Source organism: Cavia porcellus, unplaced genomic scaffold, assembly GCF_034190915.1.
Source record: "Cavia porcellus strain 051 isolate PalLab524CR breed Dunkin Hartley unplaced genomic scaffold, mCavPor4.1 scaffold_7, whole genome shotgun sequence".
NCBI classification, from domain to species: Eukaryota; Metazoa; Chordata; class Mammalia; order Rodentia; family Caviidae; genus Cavia; species Cavia porcellus.
The window spans coordinates 45266999-45292347 of NW_026947490.1; the positions used below are offsets into that span (position 1 = coordinate 45266999).

The following is a 25349-nucleotide window of genomic DNA, read 5'->3' on the forward strand; positions in this document are numbered from 1 at the left end:
TGTTTGATTTTATTATATCTGATGACATAGGCAGCTATTTCAAAGGTAGCATAATATATTATGGCAGCCATTGTTTAAGTCCTATTAACTTGATTTAAAATCCTTTTTCACTTTCACTGTTTTTTTAAAAAATTGGGTTTATTCTGTTTTATTTTGTTTTGCTTCATTCTCTTTAAAAAGATAGACTAGGCTTCATTTTTCCATAATGCAAGTTCTGTAATTAACATAAATAAATTACAAAAAGGATACTGAAGTTTCTCAATTAATTTAATCATTTAAACCAGAAAAAGAACATCAGTGTTTCAAATGTTCCAACAGTATCAGAGAGAAAAATAAGGGAAAAAACTAACAATATTACAGTTATTCTAAAGTCACATGGTGATTTGCATTTACTTGTTTATTTTCCCATTAAGTATATATTGAATGTAAGAAAGGCACCCTTGTCATGGTGCTTACCCTCAAGGAATTAAAAATTAAAAAAATGAAAAAAGACCTGGGTAAGAGCAATTCAGGACACAAGAGAGACAAGATTGTAACAGAGTGCAGTGGAAGGGCTCACTGAGGTCAGAGGAGAGAAAGGCTGCTTCATAGACAAGGGTCAACAAGATCTCTGAACAGTGATATCAGGAATGGCAATCAATGATTTAATACTACTGAAAAAAATAGAGGTGCTGCCCTATGGAGTATCAGAATATGGGCCACATTAACAAGTGATTAGTACACGAAAGGAGAAACAATTTAAAGATATTGTAGAAACATGTCATCATCATGCTGTCCAAAGTGCCTGGGAATTTGGCTTCTTGTTACCAAGGGAGAGGTTGGAGCAGTCATCATATAGGATACCCTGATATGTTCTGTGGAAAAATGGAAGAAACACTAGATAAATTGTAAAAGGTGCTACTATTGATACATTGCACCAACTTGAGAAGTTTAGAAGTTTAACAACTCAGCAGGGAAACAAGATCCTTACTTTCCAAACAAGGAAGAGGAAGGCAAAGAGATATTATTCTATTCAGCAGTGAAAAGCAAAAAGACTGCTCCCAATTATCTTGTTTTAAAGTCCCATGTCATTTTCATTGTTTCTACCCTGCGGGGGGTGGGGGGTGACCTGTGTAAAATATAAGTGAGGAAATCAGGCTTGCTCTTTCCTTTTTTAATTTTTTTTTCTCTTTCTGCCTTTTTTGTCTTCCATTGTTTTGAAATGTTGTCACTGTGCCATGCCACCTTGCTTGGAATCAGCTGACTATGGACTGAGCTCTCCACAAACTGAGAGCCAAATAAACAATTCCTTCCTTAATTCGGGGTGTTGGGTATTATGTCTTATCAATGAGAGAAAAGTAACTAAGACAGATGGCAAAACAAAAGCTAACAGGTGTAACAAACATGGAACAAAAATTAGCAGGTAAGGAGTAAATACAAGAACTCACCAACGTTTCTTACACAACAACACAAGAACTATCAGAAGCACCAGAGGCACTATCACTGCCAAAGCGATCATGATCACAGAAAGGCCATGTCCTGTGGTATTGGAGATATACATACATGTCATCTAAAACCTGCTATTGGTTCTGCTTTATCCATTAGTTTCCTTAAATAATATATGACTGGGTAAATGGCACACCATTCATTCTGTTACAGTGACTCTATTCCAATTTCTACCCAAAGAAGGATTCTCTGCCTTCCCCAAAATGTCTTGAATCTATGTGTTCCTCAGTTTTGAATTCTCATTTCCTGGAATTACTCAAGTTCATGTCTTTGTTAGTTTCTTCAACTATACCTGGCCTCATCAAACTTCCTCTGTTCTACCTCATGTCCAAGGGGCACCCAATCACACCTTCAAATCAGTTCTCACCCCAGTAGAGAATGATGTCTTGGTCTCTCAGGCTGCTGTGCCTCACTCGACAAGACAGCCCAGCTGCCTCTCTAGCTGCCACATCCAGGGTCACCCGAAGATACCATGTCCCATCAGCATGTGGAAGAATATCGCCTTGTTTAGTTTCCAGTTGTTCTTGTGCATCTTGCATCCACATCACCCAAATAGGCTTTGGGTAGAAACCAGAGACATGACAAGCCAGCAACAGTCGACCAAGCTCAAGGTTGGGACTACTGGACAGCCAGACCTCTGGTCTCACTGCATGGAGAAGAAAGAGAACTCACAAATGAATGTACTATACAGCTTAAGTACACAGATGCTCAAGCCAATATTCAGTGCCTTTTTTTTGTTTCTCTAGGAGCTAGGTCTCATCAGCACCCTCTTTTCCCCTTCCCTGTGCTAAATGTGAAGAAGGTGACAGGAAGAAGCATGACACAAGCAGACCAATCTCAGAGGAAAGGGTTAAACTGACCTTGTCTCTGAAGATCCATCTTTCCTGCATCCAGCAGACTCAATAGAAAACGGGGGCAGACATCTCTCTCAAAATAGTACTCGATTGCCTTGATGCCTTCATCATTATTGAGTAAATCACAGACCTTCTGGGCCCTAATGCCACCCTCTAGAGATGGCACCCACAATTTGTTTTGGAAACTCAGAAAATTTAATCCATTAAAAGCTACATTGAGGAAGCCTTTGGTGGTCTTTCCAGAGTGCAGCTCACATCCAGCTCTCACCTGTATGTCAAAGGGATCTGGGGCAAGAAAACAATGAGAACAAGAGGGTAAATGAAGAAAATAAGAGCAATGATATGAGAATTTAAGGGGCTGATCAGGAATTACCATAAAAAGTTTTTATGTAGATGTGCTGATCAACTAAAGATATACACAATTAGAAACAAAGGGAAGAAAATATGCTAAGTGTGAAAAATGGGAATAATAAAAGATAAATATCTTTAATTAACAAGAGATTGACCTGAGTGCAGTTTGAAGAAATGATGTGTGAGCTCCATAATATAAGCTATAGGGCATGAGAGGAACTGTTTTGAAGGAGATGAAAGTGCATTTCATGATGCATGACATTGGTCACCATGGTTGTTACACTGTGAATGTAGGCCTTTGGAGATATTGAAGAGCTGTGTATTCAGGAAATCAATTACAAAATCAGATAACTTTGTACCTCTGCATTGTGGACCACAGAAGGAGATAACAGTATAAAAGTTCAGATAAAAACTATTCCTGAAATAGCAAGAGCCTGGAAATTTTCAGTAAATATTTGGAATATACCTTAACAGACATATGCATGCACACTTTTATCTTGGAATGAGATAACAGATGTGTCCAAGCAAGAAATATGAAAACTTTCCCATAAATAGAATCCTCAAGAATCCCTTAGTTGAGTTGATTGAACTCACATTTGAACTGTAATTGACTGGCTCGTTTGTGAACCTCCAGTGTTAATTCAGAAAAGTAGACACGAATTAGAAGCTGCAGGTCTACCAGTTCTTTGTTGCTGAAGTTACCTCTGGACCAGGTGTGCAGGAAAATTATTGTGCCTGATTCACTGTCCCAGCCATGAGTCTGCAAATCATCCAGCCAAGCAGAGCCACGATTTTGTGCCCAGGATTGGTTGGCATAGGATGAGGTCAGCATTCCATAAAGTGAAATGTTTTCCTGGACCACTATGGAAGTTCAATCAGTACAAGGAAAACAGAAGAAGAAAGAAAGAAAAAAAGAAGAGAGAAAATGAATCAGTTACTAGATGAAGAAGTAAAATGCTCAGCTTAGCAATGACATTCTCCTTACAAAAGACCCCCTGTTCTAACAGGATTCTCAAGAAAAAATAGATTACACCTGGAGATAGGGTGCTCAAACATCCAGCCTTCCAGAATTCTAAGTAATTTATCTTAAGAAGGCTTGCAAAACTCCACCCAGACCCAATCAAAAGGACAACTGATAGAGATGTTCTTACCATTTTCAGTGATACTGCCTCCAAGGACAACATCCAGAAATATAAATTGTAGAAAGAGCATGTCATCTATAGGTGTCTCCTTTTCTCGCCAAAATGTATCCTTTCTATAGCGTACAACTTTCTTCTACCAGAAGTGGACCTCCGCCACCAGCTAATGATACTACCAAGTAAGTCTGAAGCTTCCTGTGACCTTGGGCCTCTTACACAACCTCTCATTTCCCCTTTATGTTGAACTAGTTATTCTCTCCTCACTGGAATTGAACTGCTCTCCTCTTCACTAAGCTCCTTCTTACTTACAGAACTACATCAATCATTCCTGGAACAAGTGGTATGTGACATTTATTAAAGGTTACTTCATTTTTATGGATCTTGTACTTCATCTATGAAATGAGAAAACTTACTTCGTGCTTTCCTCTGATCACGCTTGCTTTAACCAATTGCAGTTCTTCCAGTTTTTCCACTTAGCTATGCATCTGAACTCCATCGTGTCCCCACTTTTGTCCACTCCATCTCTCTCCCTTTTGAATAGTCTCTAACCCTTCTCTTTCCCATTTTATACCTTCTTCTACCACTATCTCAGTTCTCAATTCTCATTGGTGCTTTTTTTTAAATTGTTCCTATTTTTAATTTCACATTGCAGCCATCTGCACCAGTCATACTATACTACATGACTATAGTATAAGATCCACTATTGAGTTTAATCCATATATTCTTTTAAGAGAATAGTATCTAATCTGTAATTGATATTAAGTAGCTTACTAGGTATAAGAACATACATAGATTATCAATATAGTTCATTTATCAATATATTTCAAACAACAGAAGTATACTTAAATGGAGAACTAAAAGTCATCATGATATTTTGTTTTAGTATACAGAATCTTAGATACAAATATATTTACAAAAGTGTTTTCTAGTGAAATACGATAGCTGACAGGTACATTCTGATTCACTGGAGTGTCCATAATATAAAATCCTACAGGAGAGGCTGAGGATTTAGCTCAGCAGCATAAGAGCCTGCCTGGCAAGTGCATGGCCATGAGTTCGATCTCAGTACCAAAAACAAAAAATCCTGGGGGACAAGACTGCACTTCTCCCTGAGGACCAACTGCTGTGCAGTGTGCAGAAATAGAAATAATTCTTCTTGTGAAGAACAAGAGACTGCCTATAGCAGAGATCAGAAACGAATTAAGTTTTGTGATATGACAAATACATTGGCAGAAACCATCATTTATGAATATTCAGGGATATTTAAGTAATCATGAAACATTCTTGGTTGTTAGTAATCCTCACTGCTTACTATGTATGAACAGATAAAACTAAAATCATTTTGAGACACAGACAATACTTCTTTTTATAGTGTCCCCAAAATAATATTCATTGAATGAAAGTGTGGACATCCTTTAAAAGCAAATTTCCGACACTATTCCTATTCTAACTCATGTATTTTATTATATATATTTACTGTGTAAAAAATGATGTTTTAATAACAATAGTGGCTTTCTCAAACTTGTCAATATTAAAAAAAATGGTTGGAGGTAACTTACAGTAGACTCTTCCTATTATAGCCAATATTATTTGCCAGCCTCCATGAGCTACAGACACCATATAGAACACAATGAAATTTAAATCTTCTTCAAGTCATTCCCCAGCACCAATCTTCAGTTGGTCGATGGTAAGCTCTTAGTTTAGAGTTTTAGGAAGTGACAACAGGTACAGTATCTGCTATCACATATTTTTCTCTTCTCCATAGTTCTACGGGAGGAGAACAGTTCTTCTGAACTCTGGGCTGTGGGATGTGAGATACTGGAACCATGAGACATCTTCAGGCTTGATCATTTAAGATATCCCATTTGATTTTCTGGCTCTGTACTACTGTCTTGCAATTTGCCTTGTGAACCACAGGTGGTTGCCTTCTTCTTCTGCTAAACTCAGAACCTAGTATCACAAAGATAATGAGGTAGATGGAACAAATTACCAAAGGCTCAGTGGTTTGATTCTGTAACCCAGGTGATCTGACGAGGATCAAACCCCAGATAGAGTGATCATACTCACCATTGTGAGTGTGAATGCATGTCTATCATCAAAACTCGCATGTTGAATCTGTAATCTTCATAACAGTAGGGTTATGTTGGACATACAAAGAAAGTAACTGACAAGTGAATTACTAAAGGTGGTGCCTTGATCCAATTGGGTAAGTATCCTTATATCCTTATAGTAATTATAATACACACTGGCCATGTCTCCAGGCAGAAGCCTGCAATTCCATTGTAATCGCATCACTTTAGAAGCTGATGCAGGAGGATCACAAATTCAAGCCCAGCCTGGGCAACTAAATAAGGACATTTTTAAAAATTTAAAAAAAAAAATCACAGGACTGGAAATGTAACTTAATAGAAAAATACCATAAAATTCCAAAGTAAACACCAAAGAACCAGTGCTTACTCAATATTCCTCTTCTCTCTTTCCCCTTCTTGTGTGTGTGTGTGTGTGTGCATGTGTGTGTGTGTGCATCCATAAACCAATCAAAGAAAGGTCATGCCAGCACACAGTAAGCAGCTAGCTGTCTATAATCCAGGAAGATTTCCCCCTGTAAAAAAACTGAATGTGCTAGAAACTTGATCATAAACTTCTATTTATTATAACTGAGAAAAATGAACTTTTGTGTTTTAAACCACCCAACTAGCTTACTGTATTGTTTCATAGCATTATGAGCAGAATAACGACACTCACCTAATAGTGGTAGTTCTGGGAAACCCCACCTGAGTCAGCAAACATGAGGGGTTGCCCTGTACATCAAAGAACAGAAGAAGAAGGGGGAGTGGGAGGAGGAAGGCAAGAGGAAGGAGAGGGCAGAAGATATAATCTGAAAGCAGCTTACTACCTGGGAACAAGGTTGGGGGGGGCATAGTTCTCTTTCCTGAATTCACTAATGAGATAACTCATTCTCTCAGGAAAAAGTGAACAATGAGAGAAAAAAAGTATTTAGGAAAATTCTGTCTCAAGACAACCATTAGGTTAGTAACACTCTTGCTCTTACCATAATAAGACCCATCCAGTCAGCCAGGTACTTAGAAAACTGCTTTCTTTGAAAACTTTATTCCTTTAATTCCTACAGTCATCACATCAACTCTCTCCACTTCTGAAATCTGCCTTTCTTCTCAAGCCTCACTGACACTCTGCTTTCATCATTAGGGACACAGGTCAAAACCACAGTACCCTATCTGAATGTCACAGATACATCTGATCAGTTCTCTGCTTCAGAGTTGCTATGTCAAATGTCAACATTTCAGACACAGTGGCACATGACTGTAATCCCAGCCCACTGAAGGCAGTGGCAGGAAGATTATTGCATCTGACATCAGGCTGGGCTATGTGGTGTGACCCAGTCTCAAGAAAAAAAAAAAAAAAAAAACAAACAAACAAAAAAAAAAACAGTGAACTTAATCATATCAGTCTCCTTCTTAAAATATTTTAATTGCTTTGATGAAAACAACACAAACTCCTAAGTATATCTTTTTTATACCCAGAGCCTTTTGTATATTAACCCCCAAAATGGAAGGGAAAGGGTGCTATACAAACAGAAACCAGCAGATTATTTATGCTTGTGAATATTTGTAGGGCTAAGAATCTGAAATTTATATAAAATGCTATAAAGACAGAAGAAATGTGATAAATATGACCTCTGGATAATCCAAATCCCTAAAAGGGAAATCTGAGAAGAGTAGGACACACTGTATTAGCTCCCAGTCATAGCAGAGGGTCTCAGCTACCTGGGAGAGCCCAGCATTCTTCCTTTCTTACCAATTTTGCCAAGCTCTTTTCTGGATTTTTTTTTTCCTGAAGCCATAGGAACCTCCATGTTCACTTTTGCCTGAGCTGTTCTGTGACCCTCCCTTGAATCTACTCCAAGGGGTGCTTTTGTCTCTTGGCAGATGGAGCTATTCCCAGGACTCTGATGTCATATCCCATCCCACACCATCCCACACTGTGATCTGTCATTCCCTTCCCACAAGCAGAAACCCCACCCACTGCCCACTTCCCTTTCAAAGAAACCCCACAGCATCCCACAGCCTCATGCTGCTATCAAGGTTTTCCATTTCCCCCTCAGCTCTTTATTTTTCCCTCCCAGGTGTCTCTCTAATCTGTCTTCTTCTCTGTCCTACCTACAACAGGAGAAAGGCCCCAGAGCATCAGGATGAACCGCTGGCCCAATCTCTTGCCACACACCATTAAGTGACTTGATTGGAAGAACTTGATTAGAGAAACATCAAGTTCTCTGATCCCATTTCAAATTTTACATTCTTATTTGATCTATGTTCTTCTGATTTTCCATCTATAGAGTCTTTTCTTTATCTTCTCTGCTACCATGTCCTCATTTCTTAATTTTTGTATGTGTTCTCATGCTTTTCTCACCTTTTATCTGAGTTCCTTGGGTTTCCTTTTTATCTCACATCACTTATACCTAAACTCCCTACCCATTCATGCTAAGGACCACTCTACTGTAACTAAATCTTGAAACATCAAAAATTGTCTCATCACTCAAGTCTTAGATTTTTGTAAGTAAATATATAAACCACAGTAAGACATTTATATTGCAAGGTAGAATATAATGAAAAAATTTAAAATTACAAAACACATACATATTTGATAATGTTCATTTAAAAAGTATTTATATATGCCAACAATGAATTCGCAATAATTTTTAAAAAAACCACTGGCTGGGTCAGCCCAGTTACCCTGAGTGGCAGGGGAACTGCCTGAACTGAGTTGGATGAGTTGAAGCCCTGCATGGTGCACTCCCCCAGCCATGCAATCTCAATATTACACTCAGAACCTGTTAGGGCCTTGCTCAGCACCTCCACACAGCCAGAAACCTGTGGTAGGTTGCTTTGGTCCTAACTGGGCTCTGCTGCTTAGTGACCCTGAGTGTCAGGGGAAACTCCTAAACTGAATACCACAAACAGAAGTGAACTTCACCTAGCTGTGCAACCTTGGTGCCTCACTCAGAACCTGTTAGGGCTGCACCCAGCCTCCCTAAACAGCTGGGGATATTTGGTGTGCCAAATGGCATGAACTGAAGGCTGCACAACATACTCCATCTAGTTGCTCATCCTTGGTACAACACTCAGAAAATGCAGATTCCCATCCAGCAAACTTACACAGAAAAGGAGTTTCAGAGTGCCACTTAGGGTGAGCTGAATGTCCAAGCAGCATTCTACTTCCATTTTAGGAGCCTTTGAGTGCCATTAGTGATTCAGTAAGACCTGCTTAATGACACACACACAACTGGGGGAACACCTCACAGTGCACAAAGACATCCTCAGACGAGGAAGGAACTGGAACTTGCATTTGGATTCCCCAGGGGAATACAGGAAAATTACAAAATGAAAGAGAAAATGTAATCTCAAACGTGCAAACCACACCAAACAAACATACCAGATATGGACATAGAAGAAACTGTAAGCCACAAACCTGAAACTTATTAAATGATAGCAGTTGAAGTAAAGAAACAACTCCAGGAAGCTGTAAAGAACTCAGGTAAGAAATAATCTCCCAGGTAAAATGGAAATGACAAACATAATAAAAGAAATGCTAAGCATCTCTGAAGAAGACATAGTTAAAAAAATTGAAGAGCACTGTAAAAGATGGAAACTTTGAATGAATTATATAAGAAAGAAACAGAATGCATGAAATGAATTCAAAGAGATATAAAGAAAATCAAAAATTTCATTTAAAAGCTGGCAAAACTGCCTCAGTGAAAGAGAAGGCAGATTTTTAGCAGTGGAAGACACCACTGCAACTAGTGAACAAGAAAGAAAAGATCTTTTACAAGGAATCAGGAAATAGCAATTCAACACTTAAGCTGAGGCAAAGAAAAAAATATAAGATTGATAGGTGTAAATGAAAAAGAAGGTAAAAACACAAATGACATGAAATGATTATTTATGGAAGCAATAGCAAAAGATTTCCCAAACATAGGGAAGGAACTTGATATATTGATAAGTTAAACATACAGAATTCCAATTAGTCATAACCAAAATAAATCTTCAATGAGCCATATAATAATCAACATCCTAGAAATTCAATCTAAGAACAAAATATTAAAAACTATTAGAGAAAAGAGACAGATCACCTATAATGGAAAGCCCATCAGAATCACAGCAAGCTTAACACAAACAATGAAGTCATAAAGATCATGGAGTGAAGTATTTCAAAACCTAAAAGAATTTGACTTTAAACTCAGATTGAGGCACCCTGCAAAACTGCCCTTCAAAATGGATGGAGTAATAAGATCCTCCCATGACAAAGAACAGTTGAACAACATCATGACACCAAATCAAGCACACAAAGAATACTGACACATATTCTAGATAGACATAAAAATAACTACAACTGATATCAAGAACACCAATAGGACAAAACCAATAAACAAAGCAAACAAACAGAAGCGAAATGTAAAGAACCAGCAGCAGAAAAATAACAAGGCAAAAATAAACCAATATAGGAGTTATAACCATTAATGTAAATAGCATCAATTCATCAGCTAAAAGAAACAAATTGGTAGGATGGATCAAGAAAAAACATTCAATCATATTATGTATGCAAGAAACTCATCTAATCCAATAGGAAATTCATAAGCTTAAACTCAAAGGACAGAAAACAATATTCCATGAAACAGAAAAAAAAAATCAGGGGTGGCTATTCTGTCTGCAGACAATGTGAACTTCAAATTAAGAATGATCAAGAGATAAAGAAGGTTACTACATACCTGCTAGGGAAAACTTCAAAAGGAAAAGATAACAATCAAATATATATGCACCAAATTTGGGAGCAGCTAGCCATATAAAACAAACATTAATAGAAATGAAAAATCAAAAAAGCCATAACACAATTATAACAGGAGACCTTAACAGCACATTGACACAGACACAGATCAACTAAACAGAAAATCAGTAAAGAAACAACAGAACAGAATCAAACCTGTGAACAAATGGACTTAGTAGATATGTACAAAGTATTCCACCCAGGAACATCAGAATATGTATTCTTCTCCAATTCACATAGGATATTCTGTAAAATAGACCATATACTAGTCCATATAACATGCTTAACTAAATGCAAGAGAATTGAGATTATCCCATGCATATTATCTGACATTCTGCCATGAAACTAGAAATTAATGACAAAAGAAACTGCAAAAATTCCATAAACGCATGAAAATTAAATAATACACTCCTGTTTTATCTCAATCTCTCCCTTATTCATTAAAAATTATTTAGTTATTTTTATGGTTTTTTTAATTAAGGGGAGAAATTTTAAAAATTAGCAGGATATATAATAGGAACTTTTTTTGATTTCCTATTAACTTGTTTTGAAGTCCTGTAATACTCCCACTATCTTGTTTGGACTGATTAGACTCTGTTCCATTCTGTATTATAGTATCAAGTTTGAGGGTATAGGCAATTACTTTGAAGGCAATAAGATTCACGATGATGACCATTCTGGTTTGACTATTGTCTCCTTTGGAAGGCCTGTAATGTTTACAATGCTTAAGTTTTATTTGTCTTGTTCTCTACTGTTTTGTTCAACTTTATAATATCTAATGAGATAGACAATTCTTTTTAAGGAAACAAGAGACATTGTTGACAACCATTGTTGATAACCTTGTACTCTGTTTTACATCATGTGCTATGTCTATACTTGGTTTTGACTGACAACTTTGTTTTGCCATATTTGACTTTATTCTCTCCCCCCCAAAAAGTAATAGGATCTAAGGAGTAATAAAACCCAAAATGTGTAAATTTTGTTATAAAAGGGAGGGGGAAAGAAGGTGCTCTAAGGGATACAGCAGCAAGTGTGTTTAGGGGTGATAAATAGCTAACCATATTAATGTTTTTGGTTGGATCATTGAACACAACTGTTTGCAGTCTCACTGTTTGAGTGTCCACTTTGTATGCTTTGATACTGTGACTTGAGCAACTATCTCTAAGATGATAATATGTAATCTATTAACTGGTGATTTCTTACTGTTTTTTTTTTTTTTTTTGTAGTTCTGTATTACTTGTACCCTTACACTGCTTTGTTTTGTTTTTGTTTTTTCTCTTTTTCCTTTTAAATAAAAAACAAAATAATAATAATGGTACACTCCTAAACAATCAGTGGATCACATAGGAAGATAAAGAATGAATTAAATAATATGTACAAGCAAATGAAAACAAAAATATAAATTACCAGAACCTATGGGAAGTAATGAAAGCAGTCCTCAGATAGAAATTTATTGTGGTGATCTCCCACATCAGAAAACAGAATGAACACAAATAAACAATCTGATCCTCCATCACAAGCGTCTAGAAAAAGAAGAACAAGTAAAGCCCAAAGCCAAAAGATGGGAGGAAATTATAAAGATCAGAGCAAACACTAACACAGTAGAGATTAAGAAAACAATACAAAGAATTAATGAATTAAAGAGTTGGTTCTTGAAAGAATAAATAAAATTTATAAGCCTCTAACAAACCTTATTTTTAAAAAGTAAAATAATTCAAATGCATGCACTAAGTGAGGGGTGAAATCACTACACACCTTGTGGATTCACAGAAGATCATCAGTATCTAATTTGAAAACCTTTATTTTCATAGGTTTGATAACACAGAAGAAATGAACACATTCCTAAATACATATGATTTAACAAAGCTGGATCGAGAAACTGTAAAATTACTGAATAACCCAATTTCAGTTAATAAAATTGAAAATGTAATTAGAACCTTAAAAACAAACAAACAAACAAACAAACAAACAAAAACAACCTGATGGATAAACTGTGGAATTCTACAAGAAATTCAAGGAAGACTTAATGCCAGTATTCCCCAGTCTCTTCAGTGAAACTGAAAGGGAATCAGTTCTTCCTAACTCATTCCTGGAAGCTGTTGTACTCTAAGAAAATAGCTTCATTATATGTGTATTATAACAAAACCCATAACATGGGCTATTGTATGTGTTTTTCTTCTTATGCCTTTGGAGGACCTAATTGATATGTTAATCAATGCTCTTCTCTGTAAAGAATTGTAAAGCCTTAACTAAATGATATGTTAACCATTGTTGCCCTCTACAAACAACAGAAGTAGTGATAAAACAAGCTAACAAGGGTTGTTAATCACTGTTAGGTGCCTCTATTCTCCGCTAAAGAGCTAAAGAAAACCAGGATGGCCCTCTAATTTACACTTGTTTGAAGTAACTTGCTTGTGTGCAGGGAGATTTGCTTATTAGCATAACCCTTTACCTGACTTTGATCCCCCTCCCCAGAAAGAAATAAAAACATAACCACCGTTTTCTGTTCTGTATGGCGCCTTATTGCCTCCCCTCTTCCCCTTACCTATCTATCTTTATGGCTAGGCCATAAAGATTTTGGGTTTCTGGTGACCTCTTCCTGACCCGGTGGAGGTCTGTCATAAAATGTGCCTTACCTTCAAAGAAATTACAGGAAAATGTTGTGGCTTAACCCTAATGCAACAAAAGGGTTAAGTTCCAAATTCTTGTGAAGGCTTAAGTTTCAGCTTCTTGTAACTTTTGACCTCTTCCCACCTGTTAGTGTTAATGAACTGTCCTGAGATAATTAGCTTTCTACTTTCTTCTCCAAATGTTATTGCAGATAATTCTTATCTGCAGGATGGGAGTAACTCAAAAGGTGCCAAAGGCTCCCGAGGTTGTCAGAACTAAGTGGACAGCTATACAGTTTCCAGATTAGGGTCAACAAGTTTTATGGCTCTGCAGGTTTCTTTGTTTCTCCCCCACCCACTTTTCTTCCAGCCTCTTTTTAAAGTCCTCCCTTCAGTCTCTGGCATGCAGTCTCCAAATTGGCTCCTGGAAACTTGTCATCAGGCCTGGTCTAATAAAGCCTTTGCTCCCCAAATTTCAGTCTCTTGCTTCCTTGGATTTTATACCGGGGTCCAAGTTATTACAGAAGCAAGTATTACCCTTATATGAAAACCAGAGAAAGACCCAATCAAAAAAGAGAACTACAGGCCAATCTCCCTAAGAACACAATTGCAAAAATCCTCAATAAAATACTGGCAAACAGAATGCAGCAAGTTATCAAGAAGATTATACACCATGACCAACTAAGATTCATCCCAGAAATGCAAGCATGATTCAACATACACAAAATCTATAAATGTAATACACTATATCAATGCAGCTAAAGACCAAAATCACATGATCATCTCAACAGATGGAGAAAAAGCTTTTGATAAAGTTCAACACTCATTCCTAAGAACCATAAAGAAATATGGAATAAATGTTCTTTTTTAAAAAGATAGTAAAATTAAAAAAAAAAAAAAAAAAAAAAACAAAAAAACAAGATAGAACAAAGCCCAACAAGACAATGCAGTGAAATTGGTACAGAATTTCAGAGCAGGACACTGGGATAGCAGTAATAAATACCATAGTATATCTTGTTATCTTCACAATAGTTGTCCATTCAATCAGGCATAGCAATATCAAACCAAAAATGGAACACTATAAAACCAATCAAAACAAAATATTGAATAGAGCAAAACAATTAGAACAAAGCAAAACTGTGAAAACAATATTGGCCTTCAAAGAGAAGATAGACATATTGTATTGCTATATTGTGCACTGTCATCCTCCCAAGAAATGTTCAGACCTCTGGCCCCAGGTCACCATAATCAACTAAACAATACAAGCATTTAGTTGCTTATGTGTCTTAGTTGCTATCAACTCTAGCTGACTTTGAAACGATCAACTTGCTAATGGGGCAGGGTGAGGAGAGGCATGGGACATTTGATTTTCAGTCTGCAAGCCAGTTAGGCTCACAGGAAACAACGAATTATTCTATTCCTGGTATGCATGCAGCTCATGCCATTTACCAGGAAGCCTGGATGGTTGCTTTCTTGATTGGTCCTGCAAGGTCCAGCATGACTGGTATTTGAGAAACACTGATGTATTATCTTCGTGGCTCACCCACAGCTAATGCCACTTACCAAGAAGGCTGGCTCACTTTATCAGTTGGTTTCCCAGTTCCAGCATGGCTGATTCTTGAGAATTGCTGAATTATTCACTCCCTGGCTCATATGAAAAAGACTCAACCCAAAAAGAGAATTACAAGCCAAACTCTCTAATGAACATAGAAGCAAAAAATCTCAATAAAATATTGGCAAACAGAATGCATCAAATCATCCAGAAATTTATACACCAGGACCAAGTGGGATTCATCCCAGAAATGCAGGAATGGTTCAACATGGACAAATCAATACATATAATTCACCATATCAAAGAACCAAAAATAAGAACTACATGATCATTTCTATAAATGCAGGAAAGCTTTGATGAGGTCCAACATTTATGCAAAATAAGATCTTTACATAAAATTGGAACAGATGGTCTTTACCTCAATATGATAAAAGCCATTTATGACAAACCAACAGTCAGCATCATAGTAAATGGCCAAACAATGAAGACCTTTACCCTGAAATCAGGCACAAGACAAGGATATCCACTATCACCACTCCTATTCAACATAGTGCTGGAAATACTAGCCAGAGCAATTACAAAAGAGAGAGCAATAAAAGGAGCAAGGATAGAAAAAGAAGAAGTTAAATTACATTATTTTCAGATGACATGATACTCTACATAGAAGACCCCCGGAACTCCATTGAAAGACTCCTAGATATAATAAATTAAATAATGTAGCTGGATGCAAAGTCAACACTTATAAATCAATAGCATTCCTATACACTAACAACAAAATCACTGAGAGAAATAAGAGAAGCCACATACACCACAATAGCACTTAAAAAATTAAATACTTTGGAATCAGTCTGACAAAAGGAGTGAAAGATCTATTCAGTGAAAATTATAATATCCTATAAAAAGAAATCTAAGAGAACCTTGGAAAATGCAAAGACATTTCTTGTTTACAGATAAGAAGAACAAACATTGTGGAAATGGCTATTCTCCCAAAATTAGTACTCAAAATCAGTGCAATCTCAATAAAATACCAGTAACATATATCCCAGATCTAAAGAAATCACTCCTAAAATTCATCTGAAATTGGAAGAGATTTAGAATAGCAAAGGCAATTCTAAGCAGCAAAGGCAAGGCAGGAGGCATCAAAATCCCTGACTAGAAGTTATACTACAAAGCTACTGTAATAAAATCAGAATGGTACTGGAATAAAAACATCCCTGAAGTTCAATGGAATAGATTAGAATATACAAATACAGGTACAAACATGCTCCACCACATTACTTTTCATAAAAGGGTCAAATATGTCCACTGGAAGGAAGATAGTCTCTTAAATAAATGGTGCTAGAAAAATTGGCTCTCAATAGGCCAAAAACTAAAGCTAGACACATGCCTATCACCATGTACTACTAAATTAAAGTGTAAATGGATCAAAGATCTAAATATTAAAACAGAAATACTAGCTCTATTGGAAGACAAAGTAGGTAGAAATCTTGAAGACATAGGGATAGGCAGAGAATTCATGAACAAAAGAATCAAACCACACGTGAAATACTTCACAGAATTTATGAGTGGAATTTTGTCCTATTAAAGGATTTTTGCATGTCAAAAGAAATCTCTAGCATAGTGAGAACAAAACACACAGTTTGGGGAAAAAAATTTAGTGAACTCTCCCTCAGATAAAGCACTTCTGTCTACAATAAAGAATTAAAAAACATCAGACCCCCAAAATTCAAAGACCCAATTTAAAAATCAGCATCTGAGATGAATACACAGTTTTCACATGAAGAAACAAAAATGGCAAATAATACATGAAAAAATGTTCAACATCATTGGTCATTAGAAAAAATTCTAATTAAAACCATACTGAAATTCCATCCTATACCTGAAAGAATGGCCAAGATCAAGAAATTTGCCAGCAACAAATGCTTGAGAGGCTGCAAGGGAAAAAGGAACTAATCTGCACTGTTAGTGGGAGTGTAGACTGGTACAACCACTGTGGAGGTCAGTCTGGAGATTCCTGAAAAATCTACGATTGGAAGTTCCTTTTGACGCAGCTATTCCACTTCTGGGTATATTCTTAGAAGAACTGAAAACATCATAACACAGTGATGTATGTGCACCCATGTTTATAGTAGCACAATTTGTAACAGCCAGATCTTGGAAACAATAGAGTACTACTCAGCTATAAAGAATGATCACATTCAGATATTTGTATGTATACAGATGCAACTCAAGATCATACTCACAAGTGAAATAAATCAAACTCACATGTGTAAATACCATATAGTCTCCCTAGTGTGAGAAATTATAAGATTACATAAGATACAAAAACTCAATAGACTTCCAGAAGAACATCATGGATAGATAACAGCAGCTATGGAGGCTCTCTGACATAGCCAGCTTAGAATCCAGGAATGGTGCAGTGTGAGTAGTCCTAAGCAAGGGGAGATATACCCTGCCAACCCAGGAATGAACTAAGATGAGAGAAACCAACTGGAAATGCAATCCCAGTGCTATTACCAGAAAAGAAAAATCTCAGCACCAAAGCTGGAACCCACGATTTGAATTTCCTGCTACCGCTGCTGAATCTGAATTGGCACAGCAAGGATAGAGACGTGAAAGCTCTGAAAGTGGGAGTTGGTGAACTGAGTTGAGAGCAGAACTGGAGGGGAGCCCTGCATCGACCTGAGATGAGTGAGAAGAACGGGTACCCTTTCATAGACTAGGAGGCTCCAACAGAGGACATTTGGGGACTGGGCAGACTAGCCAGAACAGGACACTGCAGTGACTTTAGTTGCATATTTCCCTCTCCAGAGGGATTGGTGGGGAGTGCCTGAAGTGGGTGATGCAGCAGACTAAAACCCAGTAGGCTAGCCCAAACCAGGTCCTAGTGTCTGACAGTGTACCCCAGCAGTGAAGCCTTCAGTAGATTGACCTGCTGGGGCAGGCCCTACATATGCTGCCCCAGTCTATGTCTCCCTAGTACACTGCAGTTACCTGGAACACCTAGCTGGCAGATTCAAGCAAATTGTAACCTACAAAAAAAGAAACTGGGCCTCCTATATACGCCTGTAAGGAAGGAACAAAAAATATGAGAAAAAGAGGCAACAAGAAAGGGTCCTCAGTCCCCAATCCTGAGAAACACTGATCCAGGAAAGGTAAATGCAAAGGAGAATGAGGACATAAAACATGCAATATCAGACATAGTACCAACAGACATAAAGCAATGTCTCTGGAGCCTCATAGATGAGTTCAAAAGTGAAGTATTTAACGAAGTAAAGCAAGATATAAGTAGAATAGTTAGATAAATGCTAATCACCATCCTAGAAATAACAGATGGTGGAATGGAAGAACAAAAAAAAAGGGAGAATTGTTTGATGGAGAAAATAGAGAAAACATAGAATATGTGAAGCAGGTTCAAAGAGATTACCAGAAAACTAAAAACTCTATTGAAATCTGGCATAACAGCTTGAAAGAAACTAAGGATAGATTATCCGAACTGGAGGGCAGATTGGTAATGTGAGAGCATGAAATGAAAAACTTCTTTAAAATAACAAGGAAACAAACAGCAATGATACAAAGGCTAGAAGTTGATAATAGGATCTATAACTTAAGAATTAATAATGTAAAGGAAGAAGTAGGGACACAAACAAATGAACTACAAAGGCTATTCGCATAAATAATCCAGGAGAATTTCCCTAATTTAGCAAAAGGTAAAGATACAGGACCCCAGCCACCTACAACCCAAACAGAGCTACACCCAGGCATATAATAATCAAAATTCCAAAAATCCAATATAAGAACAGAATATTAAAAGTGGTCAGAGACAAGAAACAGATCGCATACAAGGGAACACCCATCAGAATTACAGCACACTTCTTGGCACAAACCATCAAATCACAAAGATCGTGGGGGAAATAATTCAAGCTTTGAAAGATAATAACCTCCAGCCAAGACTGGTATATTCTGCAAAACTCTCCCTAGATATTTACAGAAAAACAAGGTGCTTCCAGGATAAAGAGGATCTAGGGGAATTTGCAACCACCAACTCAACTCTACAGAGATTACTGCAGGATGTTCTAAAAAAGAAAAATGCCACGGTTCCAGAAATAGTGGCAGAGAGGCCACAATGAATGGAGCAGAAAGTGAAATGAAGAAGACAAACTGACAACTAATAACAGAAATGAGGCAGAGAAGGTTGGCTGGTAGGAACAGCTATTTTGGAGAAAACAAGACATCATAATAGCTAGTCCTGATTTAATATCATCTTATTTTGAAGTCCCATCAAGCTTTGGTTCTTCTGTCTCCATTGGTCTTAACATGTTGTATCTTATTGGATTTTATTATATGTGATAATATAAACAAAAATATTTATAGACAAGGAGATTATACAGAAACCATTTGTCATTTTCTGTTAGTTGGTTCTAAATAAACCTGTAATACTGTCATTTTCTTGAATGTTTTTACACTGTCTTAATATTTTTGATGCTGCAGTATATGAAGTCATATTCAAAGATTTCAAGGAAAGAGAACTATGGTAACTATTTTTATGTTGGGATATCTGGAGTTAAAACACTATTTTGCTTCAATGGTTATGTTCTGACCTATGCTGTTTTGTTGTTATGTACTCTTTTATCTCAATCTCCTTTTTTATTATTTTCTTTTTTATTTTTATCTTTTTAATTAAGGGAATAATAAATAAAAAATACAAGGATATATTATAGTAACCCACTTTGATTTCCTATTAACCAGATTTGAATACCTGTATTGCTCTCACCATCTTGTTTTCACTGATTTTCCTCTATTCTGTTTTGCTTGATAGTACCAAGTTTGAGAGTACAGGCAACAACTGTGAAGAAAATAAGATTCACTATGATACCAATTCTAGTTTGACTATTATCTTCTTTTGAGGTCCTGTAATGTCTCCAATGTTTTGGTTTTATTTGTTTTGTTCTTTACTGTTTGGTTCAATTTTATGATAACTGATGGTATAGCAAGAAGCAACCATTGTTGATCTTGTATTTTGTTTTTACATTACATATTATGTCCATCCTTTTGATTTGACTGACTCTATTTTGTTATGTCACATTTGGTTTTATTCTCTTCAATAAAAAGTAATAAGAACAGTGGGAGTAATAAAACCCAAAATGTGTAATTGTCATTGTATAAAAGAGAGGAAAAGAAAGTGCTCTAAAGGATATAACTGCATATATATTTAAGTGTATAAGACAGGTAACTATATTACTGAGTTTTGTTGGTTCATTAAACAGAACTGTTTGAATGTCCACTTCATATGCTTTAATTTTGTAACTTGAACAACTTTTTCTAAGATGACAATATGTAATCTATTAACTAGTGATTTCCTACTGTTTATTTTTTTTTGAAATTCTGTATGACTTGTACTCTTTTTCTGTTTTTTTTCTCATTAAAGAGAGTTTAAAAAATATTATATGATTCACATACTTTACCACTAGCTCTTCAGTTCACAAATCACAGAATTATCAAATGTGCATATAATTGGTGATTAATCACATCACTTATTTCCCGGTTTTGCAATGACTTCTGTTCTGTTCTGTTCTGTTCACAGACCGCAAACCATGACATTGTATTATCTCTTTATGTTCCTGTAAGAAGTCCACGTGGCATCTTACATGAATGCAAACTACAATAGGAACTGGACAACAAAGACAAAAGTGACAATGACAACAGGAAACTGACAGTGTTGGAAGTGAGATTTCAAGTCAATGCAAAAGATGTTTTAGAAGAAATCACTGTGAACAGGTGTTGCTGGTGCTGTTTGTGAGTCTGTAGACAGGAAATTCAAGGAACTTTATGACTCTAAGACATCAGCCATATGAGGAAAGTGAGAAGAAAATGCTGTGTCCAATACAGAACAGAACAGAAATCTCCACAATAAAGGAATTCTCTGAGAAAGTCCTAAGGATACTTTGAAGTCTCAAAAGTATAAACTATTGAATGCTGATCCAGCCTAGCCTGAGTACAAAATTTAAATGCAGTAGAAGACATTCCATATCTTCATGTTGTATGATGAGCAATGTTTAAAATACTCAGGAAGTTTTAGAAAACAAAACATTGTAATCCTGGATCTTTCTAGTGCTCTCAACTCAGTGTGCTAAATAAACATTAATTTTACTATTGTTTGGTCTCTTTTATGTATACAACATACAGTACAAGTGTTTTAGACTATTTTGACAAGAATGTTTAAAAATTACAACATGATCACAGTTTCTCTGTGGATTATTGAGATCTTTTTGCATGGATTCACTTATGGGATCAATTTCTAAGTCCTGTATTAACATAAAAAATCACCAGTAGTCTTAGTGTTTTAAAACTTGAGGTCAAAGTTTTTTTTTTTTAAAGCTTCAATACATTAAGCATAAAAGTATCCTTTCCAGGGTATTATCATTTTATTTTTCTTAAAAAATATCTTAATCCCTGTTACTGTTCTATTTTTCCAAACACAGTATCTTGGGTAACTATGATAACAAAGACATCCACCAACATGTGTTCCTGAAACATCATGTCCAAGCCAGCCAGGTATGTGCGTATGTATGTTTACAGTTGGCCGCATGGACTTCTTCTGCATGTACTAGAAAAGGGGAAATAATATATTACCCACCTTGTGGCCCTTACACACACACACACACACACACACACACACACACACACACACACACACTTTCTTAATTCTTTAGTGTTTGCAGAGAATTATGTGTATTGAATTTGAATTCTAATATCAGTCTACATTTAGCATTAATTTTTCTTAAATAACATGCTGGGTCATTGCTGAGTACACCAATCTAAAACATATTTTTTCTAGAATACTTGTGGTTTGTCTTCTAGAATCCACTATTTTGTTAATACAGTAATCCCCTTCTTATGGTTTGTATCTAGATGTCACCCCATAACTTCATGGAGTCATAGATAAAGCATTTCATAGGTAACTGGATATAGAGTGCGTGATGCTGGGATTAAGGGTATGTGATTACTATATTAGTCCACTGCTTGGTATGGCATAGTTATGGGTTTAGGTTATGGGAAGGCTCACATATAGTCTGGATAGTAAGGGACAGAAGAGAGATGCTGCCACAACTTGCTACTTCACTGCTTTCTGTTTTGCTCCCATCCACCTTCTGCCTGCCATGAATTATTTCTCCTTTGCAATGTCTCTCTGCAATGCCACCCAGCCTTGTAGCCAGGCAACTATCGCTTGAAACGTCTACAAATTACAAGCGACAATAAACTTTGACTGCTATGTATTTTGTCTCAGCAATAACAAAAGTAACTGAGACACTTCATATAAGTGGTGTTGCTCTCCTCTGTTTGGTCAACCATGGTCCAAAAAATATATGGAAATTTCCACATATGAACAATTCATAACTTTTAAATTGTGCAATGTTCTGAACACTATGCTTGTGCTGCAACTTACCCAGGATGTTACCCACCCCTTTGTCCAATGTATCCATATGCTACCTGCTGTTCATCATTTGGTAGCTGTCCTGGTTATCAGGTCAACTGTTACAATATTCTCAGTGCTTGTGTTTTAATAACCTTTTTGTTATGATTTAGTTCTACAATGTGTCTCCAAATTCCTCATGTGCTCAGATATAAGCTTTTTGGATGGTGATAGGGAACCATACTCAACCGAATATTGATCATATGATGAGTTCAGTACCTACATGTGCTACCACAAGAAGATCAGCTTTCCACTGCCATGTCCTTGAGCCATCATGTTTCTGCCTTGAAACCAATTGGCTATAGTCTGAAACCCCTGAACCATAAGCCAAATTAAAATTCTCCTCTTTTAAATTGTGGGTGTTGAGTACTGTGTCCAACAATGGCAAAGCTGACTAATATATCTTTTAAAAGGATTATTTGTTCTTTGGACCAATGACAGTAACTTAACATTACATGCCAGTACTTCTTCATTCACCTCACTTCATTTAATATGTAGGAATGTATCATCTCACATCATCCCAAAGAAAGGTGATGATAGCACAATGAAATTTTTGAGAGAGATGCATTCATGTATTATAGTATCATTTTGACTGTCCTATTAGTTATTATTGTTACTTTCTTACAATACTTAATAAAGAACTTAAACTTCATGATAGGTAATTGTACTTAGGGGGTTAGCTGCATTTTTAGCCACCCACTGGGACTCTCAGAACACACCCTCCATGGATCAACGAGTCCTATTTGTCCTCATTAATTTTCTTTTTAAAAATTACAGACTATCACAAATTGAATTCTGAGTAGATGATGATTTTAGGGTAACAATATCATAAATTCAAGTGACTTTAAATTTATATTAATATTTCCATGTTCCTCTGTCACTTAAAAGTGGTAGTACTCTTTTATGATAGTTTAACAACCAAACTGCAATAACATTGCAATATCTTTTACTACCAAACTTTTAAAAATAAGATTGAAGAATATACAATGCCATAGAATTTGTCAAGCATTTTCGGTTGCTGCTGATATAGTTTCCAAGTGTAGCAGCATTGTCGGATCCCTGAACTGTCTTATCATTCTTGTCTGAATTCACCTTTTGTAACTTACCTGTTAGTGATTTATATAGTTCTTTTCCAATTAATACTAATTATTCAGTATATTTCATATCCTAAATAATGTATTACATTACCTGGCATTAATGCTAGCCTTCCATATTTATATTCTTCCATTATGTCATAATTTGCTACTGAATTGCAAAATGAAGAGAGTACTAAAGCATTTCCTTAGATGATGCTCTGCATGCGTGACTTTGCCCTGCCACAAACTGAATCACCATTACTACGCTTCCACTTACATCTGTCAGTATTTTCCTATAGTTCATTTACAGTAAAAAAAAAAAAATGTATAGGGATAATTTGGAACTTATGATTATGCAATCTTTCTCTATAATTCATTTAGTATCATTGGCAATCCAAAATTACATTATTGATTTTGTAGACTAAGATAATTTGCAGCTGTGTTGTAATCTCTGCACAGTTAATTCTCCTGTTTTACACTTACTTCTAACATGCAGTCATTTAAGGCACAAGTGTAAAGTATGGGTTCCCATGATATGTCTGAGGGCTTACAGAGCCTGTGAGAACATTCACTTCTCAGTATTATAAACTGCATCTCACAGAATAAGCAGATACCTATAGTAGATAAGCAGACCCCAAATATATAAATAAGATATACTGTACAAAAAAGACATTGAGGGGCTGGGATTTAGCTTAGTGGCATAAGCACCTGCCTTGCAAGCATGTGGTTGTGAGTTCGATCCCCAGTACTGATTAAAAAAAAAAAAGATATTGAGGCTTTTATAAACAAGGCTACAAAACTGTACAAAGAAAAGATAGATTGTAAATTCAAGTAACAGGTCTTAAACCAGATGGCAGATGGCCATCAGACTTATAGATGGGTCATTAAACAGATAGGTCATGAAAAGAGGACTGTCTGAACAGGGATTAACTCCGTGAGTTTCATGCCTCTCCCTGATACTGGGCCAGTAATGGGTTTTGTTTTGTTGACTCTTCAGTACCTTGAAGTGGATTTTATTTCATATTTTATTGCTATTTCTAGCTATTCTTTATAAGAGAATTGGTTCAAATTAGATGGTCTAAATGTATAGGATAAAAGACCTCCTCTTCCTTTTTAGATTGTTTCTTTCTTTTTTTTTTTTTTTTTCATTTTCCTTTTTTATTGGTACCAGGGATCGAACTCACGACTGCCTGCTTACAAGGCAGGCACTTATACCGCAGAGCTAAATCCCCAGCCCCCGTTTTTGATTGTTTCTTAACAGAATTTATCATCCTACTATATGTGAAACCAAAATTTGTGCCTCAGAAATCTAAGCAATGAGAGCCAGAACAGAAAAATTCTGTTTAGTAGGAAATGTCTCCTGCATTTTTAGACAAGTCACATATGTTTAATGTTCATTTTTTCACTGATTTACCTCTTAATCTTGAAGTCAGTTCAAGGCAATAAGAAAATGAGTCAAATCTGAGAAACTTATCTAGGCTGTATGCCTACTCAGGACTAAAAGTCAAGGCAGACAGTAGTACTGAATTTTTGCTGCTGAATGTTTTAAAAGACTCCATGTCTCAGAGATCTCTGGCCAATAATAGAACCTCTGCTGACATGGCCTAGTTGAAGATCATTGCTTATAGAATCCCATGCATATTTAATAAAACTTGCCTTGCATTGACTTTGTGACCCATGTTTTCAACACTGACTCTACTTGTGAGGTCTATACATCTATTTAACACCCAGCAAGTAAATGCCCACTCCCATAGAAATATGCTTGCCCTAGTGAATGCCATAATCAGCCATCATCTACCGTATATCCTCATTCCCTGAGCTCCAGAGTATATTGACCATTCACAATATGCCCCATTCCAAAAATCTCCTTCTGTGGGAAGGAGACCTTTGCCTAAACAGACACTTCTCCCTGGGAAGATCCCACACAAATGTGAAAGAAGAGAGATATGACACAACCTTTCATTATCGG

General features: G+C 36.4%; 1 protein-coding gene and 1 pseudogene across 1 annotated transcript; both read right to left on the reverse strand.

Moving 5' to 3' along the window:
* Window positions 1-249: 249 nt before the first annotated feature.
* On the reverse strand, window positions 250-3902 carry LOC100734890 (T-cell surface glycoprotein CD1c2-like). Its single transcript, XM_003466647.2, has 5 exons — window positions 3842-3902; window positions 3285-3551; window positions 2346-2624; window positions 1853-2131; window positions 250-1518 (listed from the first exon to the last, which is right to left on the reverse strand). Exons 1-5 carry the CDS (start codon window positions 3900-3902, stop codon window positions 1424-1426), a joined length of 981 nt encoding a protein of 326 aa, XP_003466695.1. The 3' UTR covers window positions 250-1423.
* A 13498-nt stretch (window positions 3903-17400) lies between these two features.
* The window catches only part of LOC134477095 (T-cell surface glycoprotein CD1a-like), a 31403-nt pseudogene continuing 23454 nt past the window's right edge, over window positions 17401-25349 (reverse strand).